Genomic DNA, 19,691 nt, shown 5'->3' on the forward strand with positions numbered 1-19,691 from the left:
AGTTAGATAACTATTTGTCATGGGATATGGTCCAAGATGATGATGATGATTTCAATATATTAGAATAGTGGAAGGCTGCAACAAAGAAATATCTCATCCTTTCTAAGATTATCCGTTGTATTTTGGTCATCCTTATTAGCATCGTTGCTTCAGAGTCGGCCTTTAGTACCAAATGACGCATATTGGATCCTTTCCGTAGTTCATTGTCTCCTACAAATGTGGAGGCATTAATATGCATACAGAGTTTGACTATGGGAAATGATATTCATGTTCCATATGTTTTAGATTTTAAGGAGACCGATGAGGAGGAGGGTGGTGATCAATCTGGATCTGGACCACCTGGTAATTGTTTTTATATTATTATTTTGATTTATTTATATTCATTTCGATTTCATCGGTACTAATTTTAGTATTAATTGTTGTAGCAACACATGAGACGACGTCTACCTCTGCTGCAATATGAATATGTGCTCAAGCCTAGGCCGCCCCAAATGTCACAGTCAAAAACAACCCACAGCTCTCTTTTTAGAATATTCAAAATTTGAATCATTTGTTCGTATTATGTATTCAATGATTTGTAATATTGATACAATGTCCATTGGACACTTTTATGTTTATAATTTTGTAATTGTTTAGCCTTTCAATTTTGTAATAACTTAGTTATTATTATTAGTTTATTAGGTATTAGACTAGTAACTTTTATTCATGTAACTTTTATTTTTTTAGTAGACTAGTAATTAGTAGCCATAAAATCATTTTTTATTCATGTAACTTTTTTTTTTATCTGATTTTTAAACCTTTTTTTACTTATAATTTTATAGGCTCGAAATGGCCTAGAAGCTATTTCTGGGCCTAAAAGAAAAGCTTCTGGGCCAAAAATGGCCCAGAAACCACTTTTGGGCCCAAGGCCCAGTAGGGGGAGGGGGCCGGACGTATTGCCCCCACCAACCCGCACCCCGTTATGCGGGACGGGGTACCCTACACTTGCACTCTGAGGGCGGGGGATGGGGACAAATTTCCCCATCCGCCCCATGCAGCAGGGGCAAGGGGCGGGGAGAGGGCTACCCTGCACTATATGGTGCGGGAAGCACCCCTAGTCTAGTCCTTCAACTCAGAATCTCAAAACTAATCTAATGAAAAAGATTTAAAACACTAGTTTAACTAACTTAAAAAGAATAAATAATTAAGAAGACAATTAAAAGCACAACTTAGTAAAATAAAGTAGTAAAATCCAATAGTAAAATAATTTAAAATAAAGGGCCAATAAATAATGGACTATAATTAATAACAATAAAAAGTACAATAAAATAAATTACACAACTTCAACAATAATAACGATAAAATACTATAATAATAATAATAATAATCAATTTACAATAAAGGAACCAATAAAATAATTAGCACAATAAATACTTAAAAATACAAGGAAAATAGGGATGTCACAATAATCCTCACAGTTCACTCACAATACAATCATAGGGACCCCTGCACGTAAAGCAGGAAGAAGCCTCTACTCGCAATAGGCAAGAGAGGAAACTAAAATAGTCAATTTAAGAAGTTATGTATTCAATAACAATTGAGAATAACAAAAATGCAAATCCTATGTTTTGATTAGATCAATACATCCAAAAGTAGAGAGATTCTTTTGCTCTAAGTTCGCTTCTGGGGTATCACATCAGGAACTACCTGAGATGAACCCAAGGGGTCGACTGGCTACCTGACCACTTAAGCTCAAATTACAACAAACAAACTCTAACTTTAATGTCAAAACATCGCAATCTTGAAATCACCTTAAAGGGCAAGAAATCCACTAGTCCCCACGAAAACAAAACCGATCACCAAGTTTGAAATGCACGATTGTCCCTAACTATAAACAGTCACACATGACCATTGATATGCTCGATTATCAAGCAATCGCTCGCACAAACAAACATCTCATATACCCGCCCTCAAAGGCCCTTACTATAAATTTTGCAAATCTCCTCGAAGTTCGCCGTAGTAGATTTTCATTGCATAATGGAAAAATGGGGACTAATTCCCAAATTTATTTTTCTACAGCTTTCATATATTATCTTAATTATGCTTGACTTGGAGATTCTCAAAACCTTCTTGTTGGAAAAATCAACCTTAAGAATTGTGGACATCTATTGGATATAAACTAAACTGTGTCTGGCCCATTGGAAACCTATGACCAATAATAAAGGAAAATGATACGATCATAGAGAGATAAGGCAAAGAAGAAATCAAGTCTAATGAAGTTGATTCACATGCCCAAAAAAAAAAAAAAGTGAAAGTGACGTAAGACAATGACTCAGAGAACGAAATATAGCTTTATGAAAGGAGGGAATCTCTACAAATTTTTTATAGACTTCTCCATGCATAAAGATCCCTCATTTTTTTCCTCTCCAAAAGGAAGGAATTTTTCTTCAACCTCCCTAAAGATCCTAATTTCTTTAATTTATTGAGAGATATATGAGGCCATAAAGAACTGTAGAATCATCAAGTATAGCGGATTTTGTCCCCAAGCAACCTGTGGACTTAGCCTTTGTGCCGAACCACATTAATCTATCTCTCTCTTTATCTATATTTTATATGCCTTATTTATTAGTTATTATTTATTTCATGTATGAGCACGCTAGAACCGATCAATGCCCAAGTCATCATCATGAGCTATTCAACCGTATTGTTGGGTTTCGGCTATACTGGAAAAATGCATCAACAACCTATATTTGCTATAACATTTTACAATAATATATGATTTTATTATTATCATCAAGTTTATGATTTAAAAAAAATACATTGAATGATTTAAACATATTTTATTATGTTTATGTTTATTATTATAATTATTTTTTGTAAATATTTTAACATGAAAGCTTTGCAATATGAGATTGTTTCAATTTATTTATCATTGTTTTCGGGATTCTTATTTTAAATGGGTATGTTTTTTATTTTTTCACATCGAATTATGGATTTTATAATTATTGCGTGTTATACCTTAGTCTAGAAGTTGTAAGTTTTTTGCAACTATAAAGATGGAGCTTAAAGAGAATCCTTCGGATTAGATTATAGTTAGAGTTACAACCTCGGTACCAACAAAAGTTTGCAAATGGTCATTTGAGATCAGTTGGGAGGGATATCTAATAGTCTATAGACAATTATTAGTTGGAAAATACACATTGCACCTAACTTGATTATCAAAATTAATACATTACACATATCAACCATCAGAACTAACACATTACCCCATTCTTTATTATTTCTAACCGTGTGTGAAGTGTCAATTAGAAGATGTGAGGATTAGGGTTCGTTGGGGTTGCATTTTATACACTGCAGCCAGAATCCCAACCTACTGCATTTTATACATTGCCTCGAGACATTCCATCCCGATAGGCATGACAAGAACAAAGCTGCATAAATTGTCTAATGAAGTAATGAAAAAATGTCCTTTTTTTTTTTTTTCCTTCTTCCCCATAAAAAACTATTAAGTGCCAAAAGAACGGAGGTTAAGAATCCCATGTCAAAAATACCAACCAACAGTGGCAGTCTTAGGAATAAAAATTCTCCACAAGTTGCCTCACTCTGACTTGGGTTTTATCGTTCTCCTACTGGGTGCTCGAGACCCACTTGTACATCTCCCTACAAACTTGAGAATCTCATCAATCAGAATCACGGGCAATGCAACTACCAAAACCAAGAGCCATTCATTGAAGCTGAGGGGCACGATGCCAAATACTCCTGCCAAGAATGGCACGTAGAGGATCAAGAAGTGCAGGCCAAATGAGACAGACATGGCCAAAAGCAACCACGGGTTCACCCATGGGGGCATTGTTAAGAGGCTTCCGTCCTCGGAAAGGGCATTGAGGGAGTTGAACATTTCAATGGCAACCAAAACAGAGAGCGAGAGTGTCATCGCTTTCACTTTACCACCATGGAAATAATCACAAGGGTTTTCAAAAGAGATGACCTGGCTGCCAGCAGTGAAGGATGAGGCGGTGAAGTTCTTCCAGGATGAGCACTGCCCCCAGTTGGAAAGTTGGGAGTATGTGACCAGGCTATGACCATCTCCACTGAGGTCGATGCCCAGGAAGGAACCATGGGTGTACCAAATGATAAATATACCAACTGTTGCTATTCCGACATACATCCCGATGACCTGTGTGCAGTTGTTAAAGTGGATTAATTACATATCAAGTCCCTGGGTGCTATCAGCAGAAAGTGTGCAGAAAGAAAAAATGAAAACTTCTAAACATTAATGTCAACATATGTTGGAGCATAAGGAAAGGACATATACCAGATAGCGGAATAAAATCCAAGCATTGATTAGTGAGTCATCACTTCTACGAGGTGGCTTCTTCATTATGTCCTTATCTGGAGGATTGAATCCCAAAGCAGTTGCAGGTGGTCCATCAGTAACAAGATTGACCCACAGAAGTTGGACAGGTATCAAGCCCTCAGGAATACCTAAAGCTGCTGTTAGAAAAATAGAGGCAACCTCACCCATGTTGGACGAAATCATGTACCTGAATAATGGTTGGAAACACAAAAAATACACATTAACATGTCATCATAAGAGGCAGAAAAGTAATCAATTTTATGAAACGAGATAAAAACTTTTGTTTTTATAAGTAAAAGGAGATATACGACTTTCACATATTAATTTCAACAAAGGTGCCTTTCAAAATTCAAAGACCAATTGATCACAGCTTGACTAGTATGAAGTGCTGACAAAAGGACTAGGTAAATATCACCAAACATGGATTGCAGTTCTGCATTGAAGAAAGATTAGGGGTGGCAATTCGTATTTTCAGGTCGTGTTTGTGTCATGTCAAGTCCTGAACATTTAACTATATAGGTCAACCCGACTCATTAAGCTAAACATATCAAACTTTCAAATCCTAACCTGACCCATTTAGATAACGGGTCATGTCATGTCACCCATTTTGACTTGTTTAATAATTAATTAGAAATAGGTCAATACAACACGACTCATTTAAACCTGTTTCATGTAAATGGGTTTGAACTAACACGCATAACCCATTTTACCTGATTAACATAATTTCATGTAAAAGTTAAAATCTATATTTATTAGTAGCCACAATATTTTAAAAAAAAAAATAAGACTACCTACTAACAAAAAATATCAACATTTTTCAAATTTTAACATAAAATAAAACCAATATTATAAAACCTACAATAACAAAGCATAAGTCCAAAATTACAACCTTAACAATCACAACATAAGCATAACGAGAAATATCAATATTATAACTCAACAATAATAAAATTGTAATTTTGAAATAAAATCTAAATAGGTCAAAACAGGTTGATTTTGGGTTAAATAGATTGACCCGTTATTGACTTGTTTATAAATCGTGTCTTAACTAGCCAACCCGTTTTGACCTGAATCCGTTAACATAAAACCCAAATCCACTAATTTCGTGTTGGGTTCATAAGTCATGTCATATATTGTCACCCATAGGAAAAATGATAATACTATTTTTTTTTCTTATAAAAACCTTTTGGAGAGAGAAATAATATTTGCAATCCTAAAATGTGCAATCATCGCATACTCCATTTGAAAAAAGTGGGTAAATCTGGAGCCCACATAAAAAAATAATTTTTTTAATGATGGCTCCTACTTTTTTTCAAATGGAGTATGCAGAGATTGCACACTCCGGGATTGTATATAGCATTACTTTTAGATAATGATTCCATCATCTTGAAAAACCAGCAAGTTTGCATGATTTTGTAATGTACACCCAAATATCTCTCTCACTTGCTAAAGAGGCCGTATACACCAAATCAGAAGTGACAGTACCGCTTAAAGCTGTAATTGCCGAGCCGAACATGTCTTTGGATTGCCGAACTCGGCTCGGCTCAAGTTAAACTAATATTTAAGAGATTAGATAAATAAAAAAATATAAATATAAATTTAATGGAATTTTTACAAATAACAAATAGAACCTCTATTGAATTAGAAATTGTAAAATTTATAAATAATTACTATGTAACTAGTTGATGTTTATCCATAATAATAATTATTATATGCCTCCATAAATTACAAATACATATACATAATATGATAGTATATATTATATCAACATTTCATATATATTTCTCGCGTACTAGTATATAAAATTATTAAATCTTATCAACTAACTTTTTAATAAGTAAAAATATTATATATATCAATAAGAGTAACCAAGTACACTAAACGTATAAAAGAATACACTTAGCACATACTAAAGAGCCATGAAAAGCTTTATCAACTAACTATTGTACAAATAATAAAATATAGCTATCATTTATATTCAATATAGAGGCACAAGTGACTATGCATAAGTAATTAGATTACATACTATATATTTAATTATAAAAGATGCTATGCTTATATTATTAACTAATATATATATATATACATAGGTGTCTATATATATTTATCAATTTATGAATAAGCTTTAATCGAGTGAGCTCACAAGTCGACTCCGACATAAACGGGCGGCCTTAATGACAGCCACAGCCTAGTCGAGTCGAGTTTTGCCGGGTATATGTCATTTGCTAATCAAGCGGGTATCTGCTTTCACAGGCGATTTTTTTTCTACAACTCAATTTGAGTTTAACCGGACGAGTATCAAGCAAACTATCAAATAGATTAGTTCATTTACAGCCCTAGTACTGCTGGACTAGACATGACAGAGCACTATGTGCATTATAAGTTATTTAGCCTATAGTAATTCCACAATCACAACGAGATTAGACTCCACTAATGAACCAATGCAAAACAAAATGAATCAACTCGACAGCACTAAAGTACTATGTTAAAAATCCAAACAGAAATGCACATGACAGAGCACTGTGTGCATTATATGTCCTTTTGTTTATTTGCAAAGGAGGGCATTGAGGCCAACATACTCAAGATGGATACACGAGAGCTCTACTCCTTACAAAAACGAAAAATATCCAATAACCTAAGTGCTAAAGCCTAAGGTATGAATATTTGAAAAATCTAAAAATGAAAATATAGCATGCAATCCTTCCTATCTTATGATCCCAAAATAGATCATAAGATAATCTATTCATTGTCCTTTTTGCATGCACTCTCTTTTTTTGATAAGTTATATAAAAATGACAGTATAGTATGCATTTTTTTCATCTTTTGATGACGAACCATGCATTTTATATTAATCTGCTTACTTATCAAAAATGTTATACATGTACCTACTAGATCTTGAACCCACAGCCTCACATGGTGCCCTATCCTTATGGAAAAGGAAATGGCATTTGAACCAGAAATCAAATTACGTAATGACCTAAGGAAGAGTCAAGCGACATTTGGGCCCATACTCCAAAAAGACTAGTCAATGTTTTTTTATTACCGGGGAACCGCCTCATGGCATAGCCCTTAGGACTCAACCCTGGAACCTAAACTCCCGGGGAGACTAGCACAGCAACCCACCTCACTTAAATCGTAGTTTGTTCCCAGGGGGAATCAAACCTGTGACATGAGACTCATGCACACAAGTTTGCCCTTACCACTTGGACTACCCACAGGTGGGTAAAAAAGGCTAGTCAATGTTACAATTGGAGTGTCCTTAAATTATTATAAAGGGTATGGATTTCTCCCTCCCAAAAAATGTGGGATCTCATTTACCACTTTCCCATATGAAATTTGGGATATTATAATCCCCCCCCCCCCCCCCCCTTTCTTAATCCTTGACATTCTGTCGGGCCATTCCATCATAGGTGGCAAGACAAAAGTCCCATACTTTTGGTTGGAATTATCTTTAATACCATTTCTTTTGTAATGACCCAAAGAAGACTGAAACTAAACCTGGGCCGATACTCCAAAAAAAAGTATTCAATGTTATAATTGGAGCCATTGAAATGATAATGAAGGGCTTGAACTACTCCCTCCCAAATAATGTGGAATTCCATTCACCTTTCTATACAAAATTTGGGGTATTAATATATATATTTTTTTTAAAAAAAAAAAAGATAAATGGGGAAAGAGAAGGTCAAGGCGAGATGATGCCACTAACATGACATGGAAAAAAGCATGCTCTCCTTGTCACTATGAAGGACTAATCAATGTAACAAGTAGAGCCCATTAAAATCATTAAAAAGGGCTTGAACTTCTCCTCCCAAGCAAAATGAGATTTCATTCATAATATTATGGTTCCCATTATAATCCTTTAATTTTCTTTTTCCTTCACGGATTTTTTTTACTTGAGGATGTTTGAATAAAAGATCTCCAATATCTATACCTTAAGCCATGAACAAAAACAAAACTTGGAAGGGGCTTATAAACAAAAAATTTAAAGAAAAAAATAAATGACTAAAAAGACTTTTTTAATGAGTAAAACAAAGATCTTAATGATGAATACAAAGACAATTTCATACCAAATAAAGAACAATCAATGGGAATACCCAGGCCAATCCTGGGCCCATGCCTGCAATCTAAGGCACAAGTCTAGGCATGGCTGGGCTGGGAAGGCGATACAATTTTACCCAAGGTGACGATCCAGATTCGACCCATGCCAGCACATGACCAACCCTAGATATGATCTGAGCCGTTAAGCATCAAATTCACATTGCACTTCAGAACAAATTAGATGGAAAACTAATGGGATTTTACAGTTTCATTATGTTAGTGCATCAAGTTAGATACATTTTTATTTTATAATTAGAAACTATCCACTAACAACAAAACAACTATATGACCATCCACCAACATTTTCAAATATCAAGCAAGGAAAGCAACTCAAATAAATCACTTGTAGTTTGTTAATAGCCATTCATTTTTACCTAGTCATGGCTATAATTTCATTCAACCTTTTCAATCGGTCAAAATTGGCTATTTCATGACAATACACAGGCCACCATACAGACTGAAGTTTAACTATAGCTAAATCCCAACTTTGAAGTACACCATTTTAAGAGCTTTCTTTTTTTGATTATTGATTGTCTCAAAATCATGCAAAATGAAAACTAAACAAGTATGATCCAACCTGATAAATGCCTTCATATTGTTGTAGATAGATCTGCCTTCACCAACAGCTGCAACAATTGTACTAAAATTATCATCTGCCAACACCATATCTGAAGCTTCTTTTGCGACCTGAAAGTAGGAAATTGAAATAATGGTTGAAAAAGATTGGAGAGTTACAAGGAATATAGGGAAATTACAAGTTACGTATTTTTTCACTGATAAAAAAAACAAGTGTACTTTAACCAGGAAAGAAGTTAGTGGTGTTACAATTATGGTATACAATATTACTAATGCTTACTCCCTTATTCCATCTACCAGTGCATATGCCACATCAGTCCAGTTCAACAGCATTCAATTTTGTCCAATGCACATCAACTGTCCATACAATTGGTTTTAGTATGTTACTTCTGTCCATAAAATTAAATGAAACATATCCATTCTCTCAGTATTGCCTCCATTACCTCATGGAAATTCTAATATTACCATTTAGGCATTTCTCCCTAAATGATTTCTTTAATAAGTCAGCTTCTTTGCTGATTATTCCTTTCAATTAGGTCTACCATTGGCATGGCATGTACCTCAAAATGTAAATATGACAAATAATTTACTAAACGAAAAGGAACAACACCTCTGTTCCAGCAATGCCCATTGCAATCCCAATATCAGCGAGTTTCAATGCAGGCGCATCATTCACTCCATCACCAGTCATGGCAACCACCTCTCCGTCCTCTTTAAGCAATCTCACAATTTCTTGCTTGTGCCTTGGTTCAGCCCTAGAAAACAGGAGCCCACCAGTTTGGCGTAGATGAGCTTTCTGATCATGCAGTTGCATAAACTGTTTTCCTGCTATACTTTTCAAATTTATGTCTTCATTAGGTCCAAATACACCTATTTCCCGACAGATTGCTTCAGCCGTATTCTTATTATCTCCAGTGATAACCATAACACGAATCCCAGCAGCTCTGCAGTCCTCAATTGCTTGGTAAACCTCTTGCCTAGGAGGGTCCTATAAAAATTTGGAAAATTGATTGCGCAAAGTTAGGCCTAAGGCTACTAAAGAAAAATATAGTGATTGAATAAGCAAAGCATGTACAATTTAGCAATGTCAAGACTTACCCTCAGTCCAACCAAGCCAACAAAAATGAGGTCACTCTCAATGGATAAATAATTTGAAGGATCAAGTAAAAGTTCATGAGCTGGATGATCTTCATTACCATCATAGGTTTCAAAATCACGGAGCTCATCTTTGTATGCAAAGCCAAGACAGCGCAGTGCACCAGTTGACATTTCCTGAAGAGCATCTAAAATGAGTTTCCTTGAATTCTTATCAAGAAGTCCAACAGATCCATCAAGCAACTGAAACTTAGTGCTCCTCTCTAAGAGATTTTCTACAGCACCCTGTCACAATTAACTTTATATTAGAATTATATAACATGGTACAATTGACACAGTGAAAAACAAACTAAATGGAAGTAAAAAAAAAATTGCAAAGTAATTGCCATTAGCAACATGAAATAATCAGCAGCTCTTCATTATACAGAAGACATTAATTACAATTTTATACAAGTTCAGTTGAATCAATACAGGATCATGGAAACCTAGCACCTTATATACTTCTGATTGCCAAATTTGTCCCCCTTATACCCACCCGCCAGGGGGGTTCCCCCAGGATTCTCAGTCTGATAAACGAGAACAAATTCTCTTCTCCACATTTTGCGCTTTTAAGGTTTTAAACATACAAATCAACTAACCAAGCATGTTAATGATAAATCAAGGAGGCATTTGACTGCAACTGTAGAGACAAGTTCAACTGAACCATTAAATTTGTAGAAGCTTTCCCAAGAAATACTGCACTTAAAAAACCACCAAATGAAACTTCTTGGGGGGGTTGGTGTTCTAATGTAGTTCAGGGGGGTTTATGGTTTGGGGCTTTGGAAGTTCATTAGAAAGGGCTGGGAGAGCTTTGTTAGTCATGTTAGTTTTGCTGTTGGTGAGGGATCTAGGACCCCATTTCTGGTTTAACATTTGATGTGGTGATTGGGCCCTCAATAGTGTGTTTCCGGCTATTTTTTTATTCACTTCAGATCAGTTTGCTACTGTTTCAAATTTGCTTTGTTGTTCTAGTGGTACTGTTCAGTGGGATATTTGTTTAACTAGAGCTGTACAGGAATGGGAGATTGACGAAGTTTCAACTTTTTTCAGCTTTCAATACTCTTTGAGGTTTGGTGGTAATGATGAGGATAGGATGTTGTGGAAGTCTTAAGGGGTGCAAAAATTTCACTGTTCATTCGTACTCTAAGCTGTTGACTTTTCAGGATAGTCCTCCTTTTCCTTGGAAGTGTATTTGGAGGTCCCACATGCCTTCCAAAGTGGTTTTTTTCATTTGGACTGCCTCTCTTGGGAAAATTTTGATGCTGGATAATTTAAGGAAGCAAGGTATTATAGTTATGGATTGGTGCTTCACATGTAAAAAGAATTGGGGAAACTGTGGATCAAATACTCTTGCATTGTGAGGTGGCAGGGGCTTTGTGGGATGGCATCTTTTGTAGAATCGGCTTGGCTTGGGTGATGCCTTTGAGAGTGCTTGACCTACTTGCATGTTGGATCGGGCTTCATGGTTGTTCTCAAGTGGGCGCAGCCTAGAAGAAGATTCCTTTGCATCTTATGTGGTGCATTTGGACAGGAATGTGCAGTGTTTTAATGACATGGAGCGTTCTCTCAAGCAAATCTGAAATATTTTTGTGCACTCTTTGCTGTTTTGGTTTTCAGCTTTAGTTATTAACGGATCTTCCGTTCATGATTTTCTGATGTCGCTTTTTGTTTCCTAAGATGTATTTAGGTGTTTCTTTTGTATACTTCTTGTGTACATGGGCTTCGCCTATACATTCATTTCTGATAAAATCTCTTCTTACTTACAAAATAAACAAAACCACCAAATGAAAAGGAAACACATTGCCCATGCATCGCGAATAGCTCCTGTTATATCACAATTATACTGTTGCAGTTAATAGAAAGGCAAAATAAGTGTGAGAGTTTCTTTCATACAATAATATATATATGAGTTTTGCTACATACAAGCAAAGTCGAGTGCTAATCTGCATACCAATACTGATTCTTTCATATTCAAAATTTAAATTAACACTATTTTCAATAAAATCTACTTTTTAACCAATCACATTAGATTAGTACACATATTAGTGTGCAATTGTACTTGCAACTAAATTTTTCCTATATATATATGTGTGTGTGTGTATATATATATAGAGAGAGAGAGAGAGAGAGAGAGAGAGAGAGAGAGAGAGAATACCTTCACTAGCAATGAATTCTTCCCCGATTGGGAGTTCACAATAACACCCATGGACTTCCTATCGTGATCAAACTCAAGAGTTGCAATCCTATGTTCATATTCATTCCACAATTGGCAGCAACCTAAATAAATGTAAAATTACGAATGAAATAAAATACGGCAGCAGACCATGTAAATCATCAAGGTTATAAAACTTTTTCATTTTCTTGGAGGTGGAAAGCGTCTAAACTCTAAATAGAGAAGTATGCCAGTTTCAACTTACGTAGTAAATCACTCCTCCTCGTTGATCCACCATGGTTGGAACCTTCAGGAGGGCCCATCTTCTCAACTAAAACCTGAAATGCATAGAGAGCAGATTCAAGTGTGAATCTCAACAACAATTTTACTTGCGGTTGCAGAGCAGGTGTGAAATAAACAAAACACGATACAGCAACCCAACTTGCAGATTTTTTTTATTTTCATTTTTTTAGAACAGAAAATTTTTCACCGTTGTCCATTAATTATGGGTTATTCGAGGGGGGAATCTGTCACAAAGATAGAAAACAAATGTGAATACGAAAACAAATTTCAAAAAGAAAGGTCTTACCTTTAGAGCTGCCTCGGTAGGCATTCCAGTGGCTACATATTTATGCTCCGACTGAGCAATGCCCGCATCATTGCAGACAGCAGCTATCTTTGCAATCATTAGAAGATTATCATCCATACCACCCATTGGCCAGTCATGTATTTTACCATCATATGGATTGTATGTAGTCCCATCAACCTTGAAGGTTCGAAGCCTATCAGCATCACTCCCCATCGCCACAAGCTTCGCCACAGCCATCTGGTTTGTAGTCAAGGTTCCGGTTTTATCCGAACAAATCACAGTCGTACAACCCAGAGTTTCAACGCTCGGCAGCTTCCGCACAAGGGCATTCTTCTTAGCCATTTCACGCGTACCAAGCGCCAAGCACGTTGTGATAACCGCCGGTAAACCTTCGGGAATTGCAGCCACGGCCAATGCCACTGCAATCTCAAAGTAATACGTGCACTTCTCGAACGAAAATCTGAAATTTCTAGGCCACCCATCCACATACTCCCAAGTAAGAAAGTACTTCACATTGATGAGCCACACCACCGCGCATATCACTCCAATTATCATCGTCAGCATCTCACCAAACTCATTCAGCTTCTTCTTCAACGGCGTATCTTCCTCGCTCTGCGATGCCTCGTGAATTTGCTCATGCACCTTTCCAATCTCTGTCTCCATACCCGTCTGAGTAACCAAGCAAATGCAATTACCATTCACAACCGTCGTCCCAGCAAAAACCATACATCGCTTCCCTTGAATATCAGCGTCCTCCTGAACTGCCTTATTGGTCTTATTCACAGCTTCACTTTCACCAGTCAGTGATCCCTGCTCAACCCTCAAGGTCGAGCTAATCAATTCCAAGACGCGCATATCGGCAGGGATCTTATCGCCAACCCTAAGCTCCACGATATCGCCGGGCACTAGCTCCTTCGCAGGCAAATTGTGGAGCTTCTTGCCGTCGCGAATAACCGTGGCGTGCTCCGATTGAATCTCCTTAAGCGCTTCTAGTGCCTTCTCAGCATTGCTTTCCTGCCAAACTCCAACGATTGCGTTAACAATCAGGATAAGGAAAATCACAAGAGGCTCCACGAAGGCGGTGATCTCCATCTCGCCGCCCTCATCGCCGTCGTACCAGGCGAGCACGAAGGATATGACTGCTGCCACAAGTAGGATCCGGACCAGAGTGTCGTTGAACTGCTCGATAACCAGAGACCAAATGGACTGGCCCTCATGCTTCTCCAGTTCGTTGAATCCGTAGATCTTGCGCCATCTCTCGACGTCTTCGGATCCTAGTCCAGATATCTTGTTCACCTGGTAGTGCTTCTCGCATTCTGAAATCTGTTTCGCCCAGGCTGGAAATACCTCTCGATCGGAGGGTTTGGGGCTAACGATTTCCGCCTTTCCGTAGTCTTGGCCGCCCTTCCCCATAGAGACTACGGACTTTGAGTATGAACTTGTTTCCTCGGGAAAACACAATCTTCTAGATCAAATCGTACGAAACCCTGATTAATTGAAGACAAACAAAATTTCCGATGACACTGCAAGTCCCAAATCACAGAACTCCGACTGGTTTCTAAAGGGCCCTTTAAATTAGCGTTTGTTTGTTTCTCTAGAAAAGTATACAAAATAAAAAGAAAAATAAAAAATAAAAGTCAGAAATAGGAAAAAAGCTTCGACCACTCAATGAGGCGTATCAGATCGAGGAATGATTCCAAATTTTCCACTGAGCCTCCACAATCTCTGTCTCTCTCTCTCTCTCTCTCACACACACACTGCGTTTAGATTAGAGAGGAGATATCGAAACTACCTGCTAACCTTCCGTGCGATAGATTACCGGACAAACCAGAGCATATGACTCATAATTTCATGCTTATGCTTTGTGCTTTCTTTATTTTATATCATCAATAACTTATTGGATGTGATTTTTTTTTTTTTAAATAAAGGAATAAACCAATGGTTGTTGGAATCGAATCATAATATAATCTCTAATACTTTTCTTAATTTTTAAAATAATGCTATTCTTTATGTTACACTCAATTTTCTATCACTTCCATCTTACAGGGCTTAATATAGACTTGTCTCGTTTGATTGTATAGTTTAGATGAAATAAGATATTTTATTAAAAATTAAATAAAATATTATTATAATATAATTTTTTAATATTAATTTTATTTTAAAATTTAAAAAAATTAAATTATTTATTATATTTTATTTGATAATTAAAAAAATTATAATAATTATATAATAAAAAATGAGATAGTTTAATTTTCTGTAATCAAACCGGCCAATTCATTATAATGACAAAAAATCATCTTTGTAGAGTTCCATTTTAGCAATATACTCTTTTTTAACTTTAGATTTCAAATCTCTAATTTTAAATTTTTTTTTTTATTTTTAATAACTGACATATTAGTACGTATGGTTATATAATTAAAATTATAAATATAAATAACATTTTTCTAATATGTAACCCAATTCAGGAATAATATTTTTGAATTGTAACGAAACATCATCATCATATATGTTTGGACTAACACATTTTAAAAGTATCCTTACAAGCGACGTTACATTAAAGGGCATTTACTAATTTTCACATTACATTGCTATTATTTTTATCTTTCTTGTTGGCTAAACTAGTCCTTATTGTTGTTGCTAGGATGCTAGGATTTAGAATAGGAGAAAAATGGGTACATAAAGTAAGTTTGAAAAGTGTTTGTTATCACGTGTGTGAATGTAGTCATTATTAAATAGTTAATCAATATTGCTTGAATATCCAAATAAATTAAATGCATAAACCTTAGAATTTAGATAATAAATCCATCATATCCTTGTATCGAAAAGAGAAGTATTGTATAAAAAAAAATTATAAAAATAAACTCATAAATTAATATGATTTTATATAATACATTAATTACTTTATAATAAATTAATATTTTTTATTTTAGAAAAAGTGACGGTCCGTTTGGATAGTAAAATTATTTTATTTTATTTCATATTATTATTATTATAATTTTTTAAATTTTAATATAAAATATAATAAATAATTTAATTTTTTAAATTTTAAAATAATAATATTTTATTCCATTTTTATTTACAACGATCTCTTCTTAAATTCAAATTTCAATTAAAAAGCATTTGTTGCTTTCACGTTATATGACTTGTTTCTTGTTGGACAAGTATAGAATGCCTTGTTGTTATTGTCGGTTTACTTTTCTATTTGAATGATGTGGAAAAGGAGAACTTTGACACATGCTGCTTTTTTGATGCAATTTGAGAGAGCAGCCGCTGCCAGCTGGTCACAAGACACACAATTTGGTCGATACAACTCTCTAGAGGAAAAGAAAAAGTAATCCTTAGAATGGAATGGACCTTTAGCTTCTTTGACTAAGGGCAAGACCTCTCTGCTTTTTCTTTTGTCCCAATCCTGAATCACGAATCCCATTTACCAACTCTTGACGCACAGCAGCTTGAAACTGGAAACTTGAGCCAACAGAAAGGCATTTTAGGACGAAAGTTCGCGGAAAATGCTTCAATGCTATCTTTCAAACATTTGATTTGCAGTTGACCCGAAACTTGTGTTTCCAGCTTCTTTACGTTGTGAAAGTCGAAAGTCATCCATTTCAGCTCTCATTTTATTACAATAATATTACTGTCTGCAAACTGATTTTAGAAAGTTTTTTTAATAGACCTCAGAAATATGACCAGTAGTGGGGCGAAGGGACCGGACCGGCGCATGCATAAAGGAAGAGTCAGTGATCGATTGTTAGGAGGATTCGCAGAACTTTCTCTGCTTTCACTTTCTGGACAAACACATCATTAGTCTATAATTCAATTTTCCACTGTCCATACCAAGTTTTCCAGCATAGTAAAGTCCACCCTATGTATATTGTATACAGAGAACAATTGGAAAAAATAAAAATAAAAACTGTTGGCCCACTTAAACCATGGTACCAACATTGTGTAATTATCGGATGACTTTGAGAAAGGAAAAAGGAAACTAACATAGTTAAGTAAGTTTTATAATATTTAATTTTGTCTGAAAAATTCATAATAAAGTAACAGATATTGTAGAACCTAAGTGTGTTTTTATTTTTTACACTTAAATACTTCAAATTTTTTAATATATGTGAATAATAATAAAATAAATTGAGTTAAGATATTTATTAGATTTTGAAAATTGAGAAAAAAAAAACTGAATAAAAATATTATAAAATTAAAATATATATTTGAATATAATTTTTTAATATAATTTTAAAAAAATTAAAAATTTTGTATTACTTTTTATGTTTTGTTTGGAAGTTTTAAAAAATTATAATGATTACATGAATAAATTGTAAACTTGAAATTAAAAAATATTTTGTGTTTAATGATATTTGTGAATGAAATATTTGAGAATGAGAGATTTTACAAACACCGAGTCGGGACTTAGATAAGTGTATTTTATTTTTTTTATTTTTTTGCTTTATTTTTTACATGCATTTTTTCAATATCATCAATGTTTTTAAAAAAATTATAATATTATTAAAAAATACTTTTTTAATGACTAAGTAAAAAAATTGCACGAAGACGCACTGTCGAAACCAACTCAGGTGGGTTTTGCATTTATGTTTGAGAATAGGATTTAAAAAAATAAAAAATAAAAAAATGTTGATAAGGAGGAAGTTGACTTGCTACGATTGGAAAATGTCCTCAATTCCCCAAGTTGAATCTGAAGAAGCAAATTAATGGCCGTGAGTGAACATCCCAAGCTGGGTTGTACTTGTTCGTAGATTCCAGGTCATGGGTTAGGGAGCAAAACTGCTGGGTCCATGTTGAAATTGGCAGGATTTGTGTACATGTCCAAATTTGTGGGGAGTAAGATCCAATAACCATTCATCCATTAGCATTTAATTATTGAATTGCCTCCATCCAACTCCAAGCGGTTGGTTTATGTCGCTTTCTAAACATTAAGGAGACAATAATGGATCCTTTGCGAAGACAGCAAATCTGGGACAGCATCCTTCAATGCACTGTACACAATAAAAATACATCTTGAAGACAACAAAAGTTTTCACTCTTTTTCTTTAAAACGTACCATAGATCTCATCATGAATTCAGAGTTCCCAAGCAATCTATATTTTCAATTGCATTAAAAAAAAATTGTTATGGAAATAAATCATATTTTTTTTATTATTTTTACTTTTTTTTTTCTTTTTATGGCATCTTAGTTAAAAGATACCAGCAAAAATATTAATACAAGAGTCTTAATTTAAACGAAATTATATCAAAAAAATAAGAAAAAATTAATTTTATATAATTCGTTAAATTTATTTTATAATAAATAATTTTATTAATTTATAAACTTATTTTTAAAAATTATTTTATTACTAAAATATTTAGCCAAACAAAAACAAACGTGAAGTTGGCATCACCGAACAGATGGTTCACCATGTACTGGGATTAGGTAGGATTATGCAGCCGAATCTCACTAATTGATGTTCCCAAGGAAAAAAATAAAAAGAAAAGTAAATTGACTAAAAAAAAATGAGCAGCCTTGTCTTGTAATTATATTTTATTAAATTTGTATTTCTTGTCGGGGAATCAGCGAGAAAATTACAAAATAGTTTAAAAAAAATATTTCCTGAGTTTTGGTTGCGAGTTTCTTCTTATATTTTATTAGTATTTCCCCAGTCAATACTAGCTGTTTTTCCTCGGTTTTATTTATTTGTTTTCCTAAGAGGAAGCAACCAAGAAGAAGCCCGTGCATGGACTTCTTTTTTTATTGACAAGAACAATCTTGGCTCAACAGAATTTTATAAGCTGGAGATTTCAAGCTCTGACCAATATTAAATAATTATAGAAGGCATTAATTATCAAGACTCATTACTCAAAATTTCTTTAGCTCTATTCATCTGCTTCCAAACTGGATACTTGGGTATATATGGCCTGGTTAGTCCGGGTTATGACCCGGTCCGATACTAAGATGAATCTGAGTACCAAATTGTTGCCTTTTTCTTTTTCTTTTTTTAATGTGAAAGAACTTTGAGATTTATCCAACCGGATGAGAAACGAGATCACACCAATAATTGAGAGATACACATATTTCTAGATAGAACAACAAAATTTATTTGAGAGAGTGGAGTGAAGATTATGTAGAATATTGAACGTGGATACTTTTTGTCCAGAAGTGCCTAGGGTTCAACTTGAGCAAACGTGACAACTCTCGATTTAAAAGATCCACAACTCTCAAAGACTTCATGGGATCCAATCCACTTTTGTTGACGCGAGCCCCGGCGCCACTACCTCTCGTCTTGGGGCAAGTAATTTACGAAATTGTCACCGGGAGTTGTGCTAGACACAAAATCTCCATTGTCTCTCATTCGAACCCTACTCATTGTCAATGCAAGTGGACTAGAGCTGGTTGTGGCGACATCCGATTGTTTGGAAAGCAACTGTCTAAGAGAAGTAGAGAGTGTGGGAATGGAATTGGGGTTTGCTTCTTTTGAAGTACTTGATTTATGGTTTTTGGGCACGAATTTCTTTTGCGTTCTAGCGAAACTCTCATCGTTTACTTCATGCCTGTTGTTACTGTATCTACTTGCCATGTTTGCACGATTGATTGAGAGAGAGAGAGAGAGAGAGAGAGAGAGAGAGAGAGAGAGAGAGAGAGAGAGGCCTAGGGGAAGGTTGGGGGGTGGGTTTGAAATGTACGGAAGTCGAAGCCTGAAGGTGTCGAATGAAGAATGAAGGTTTATATATATATATATATATAACCCAAGTATCGGGTTTTAAACCCGAAACCCAAGTTTCATAACTAGACCCAGATCAGATTGGTTCAAGTT

The 19,691-nt window shown here is 35.0% G+C and overlaps 1 protein-coding gene across 1 annotated transcript; it reads right to left on the reverse strand.

Annotated features, from left to right (window-relative positions):
- Window positions 1–3,300: 3,300 nt before the first annotated feature.
- On the reverse strand, window positions 3,301–14,737 carry LOC122278882 (calcium-transporting ATPase 1, endoplasmic reticulum-type-like). Its single transcript, XM_043089092.1, has 8 exons — window positions 12,886–14,737; window positions 12,562–12,634; window positions 12,300–12,421; window positions 10,109–10,390; window positions 9,621–9,998; window positions 9,012–9,121; window positions 4,295–4,523; window positions 3,301–4,156 (listed from the first exon to the last, which is right to left on the reverse strand). The coding sequence occupies exons 1-8, from the start codon at window positions 14,296–14,298 to the stop codon at window positions 3,578–3,580; spliced, it is 3,186 nt and encodes a 1,061-aa protein (XP_042945026.1). The 5' UTR covers window positions 14,299–14,737; the 3' UTR covers window positions 3,301–3,577.
- Window positions 14,738–19,691: the final 4,954 nt, after the last annotated feature.

This window comes from Carya illinoinensis, chromosome 10, assembly GCF_018687715.1.
Source record: "Carya illinoinensis cultivar Pawnee chromosome 10, C.illinoinensisPawnee_v1, whole genome shotgun sequence".
Classification (NCBI taxonomy): domain Eukaryota; kingdom Viridiplantae; phylum Streptophyta; class Magnoliopsida; order Fagales; family Juglandaceae; genus Carya; species Carya illinoinensis.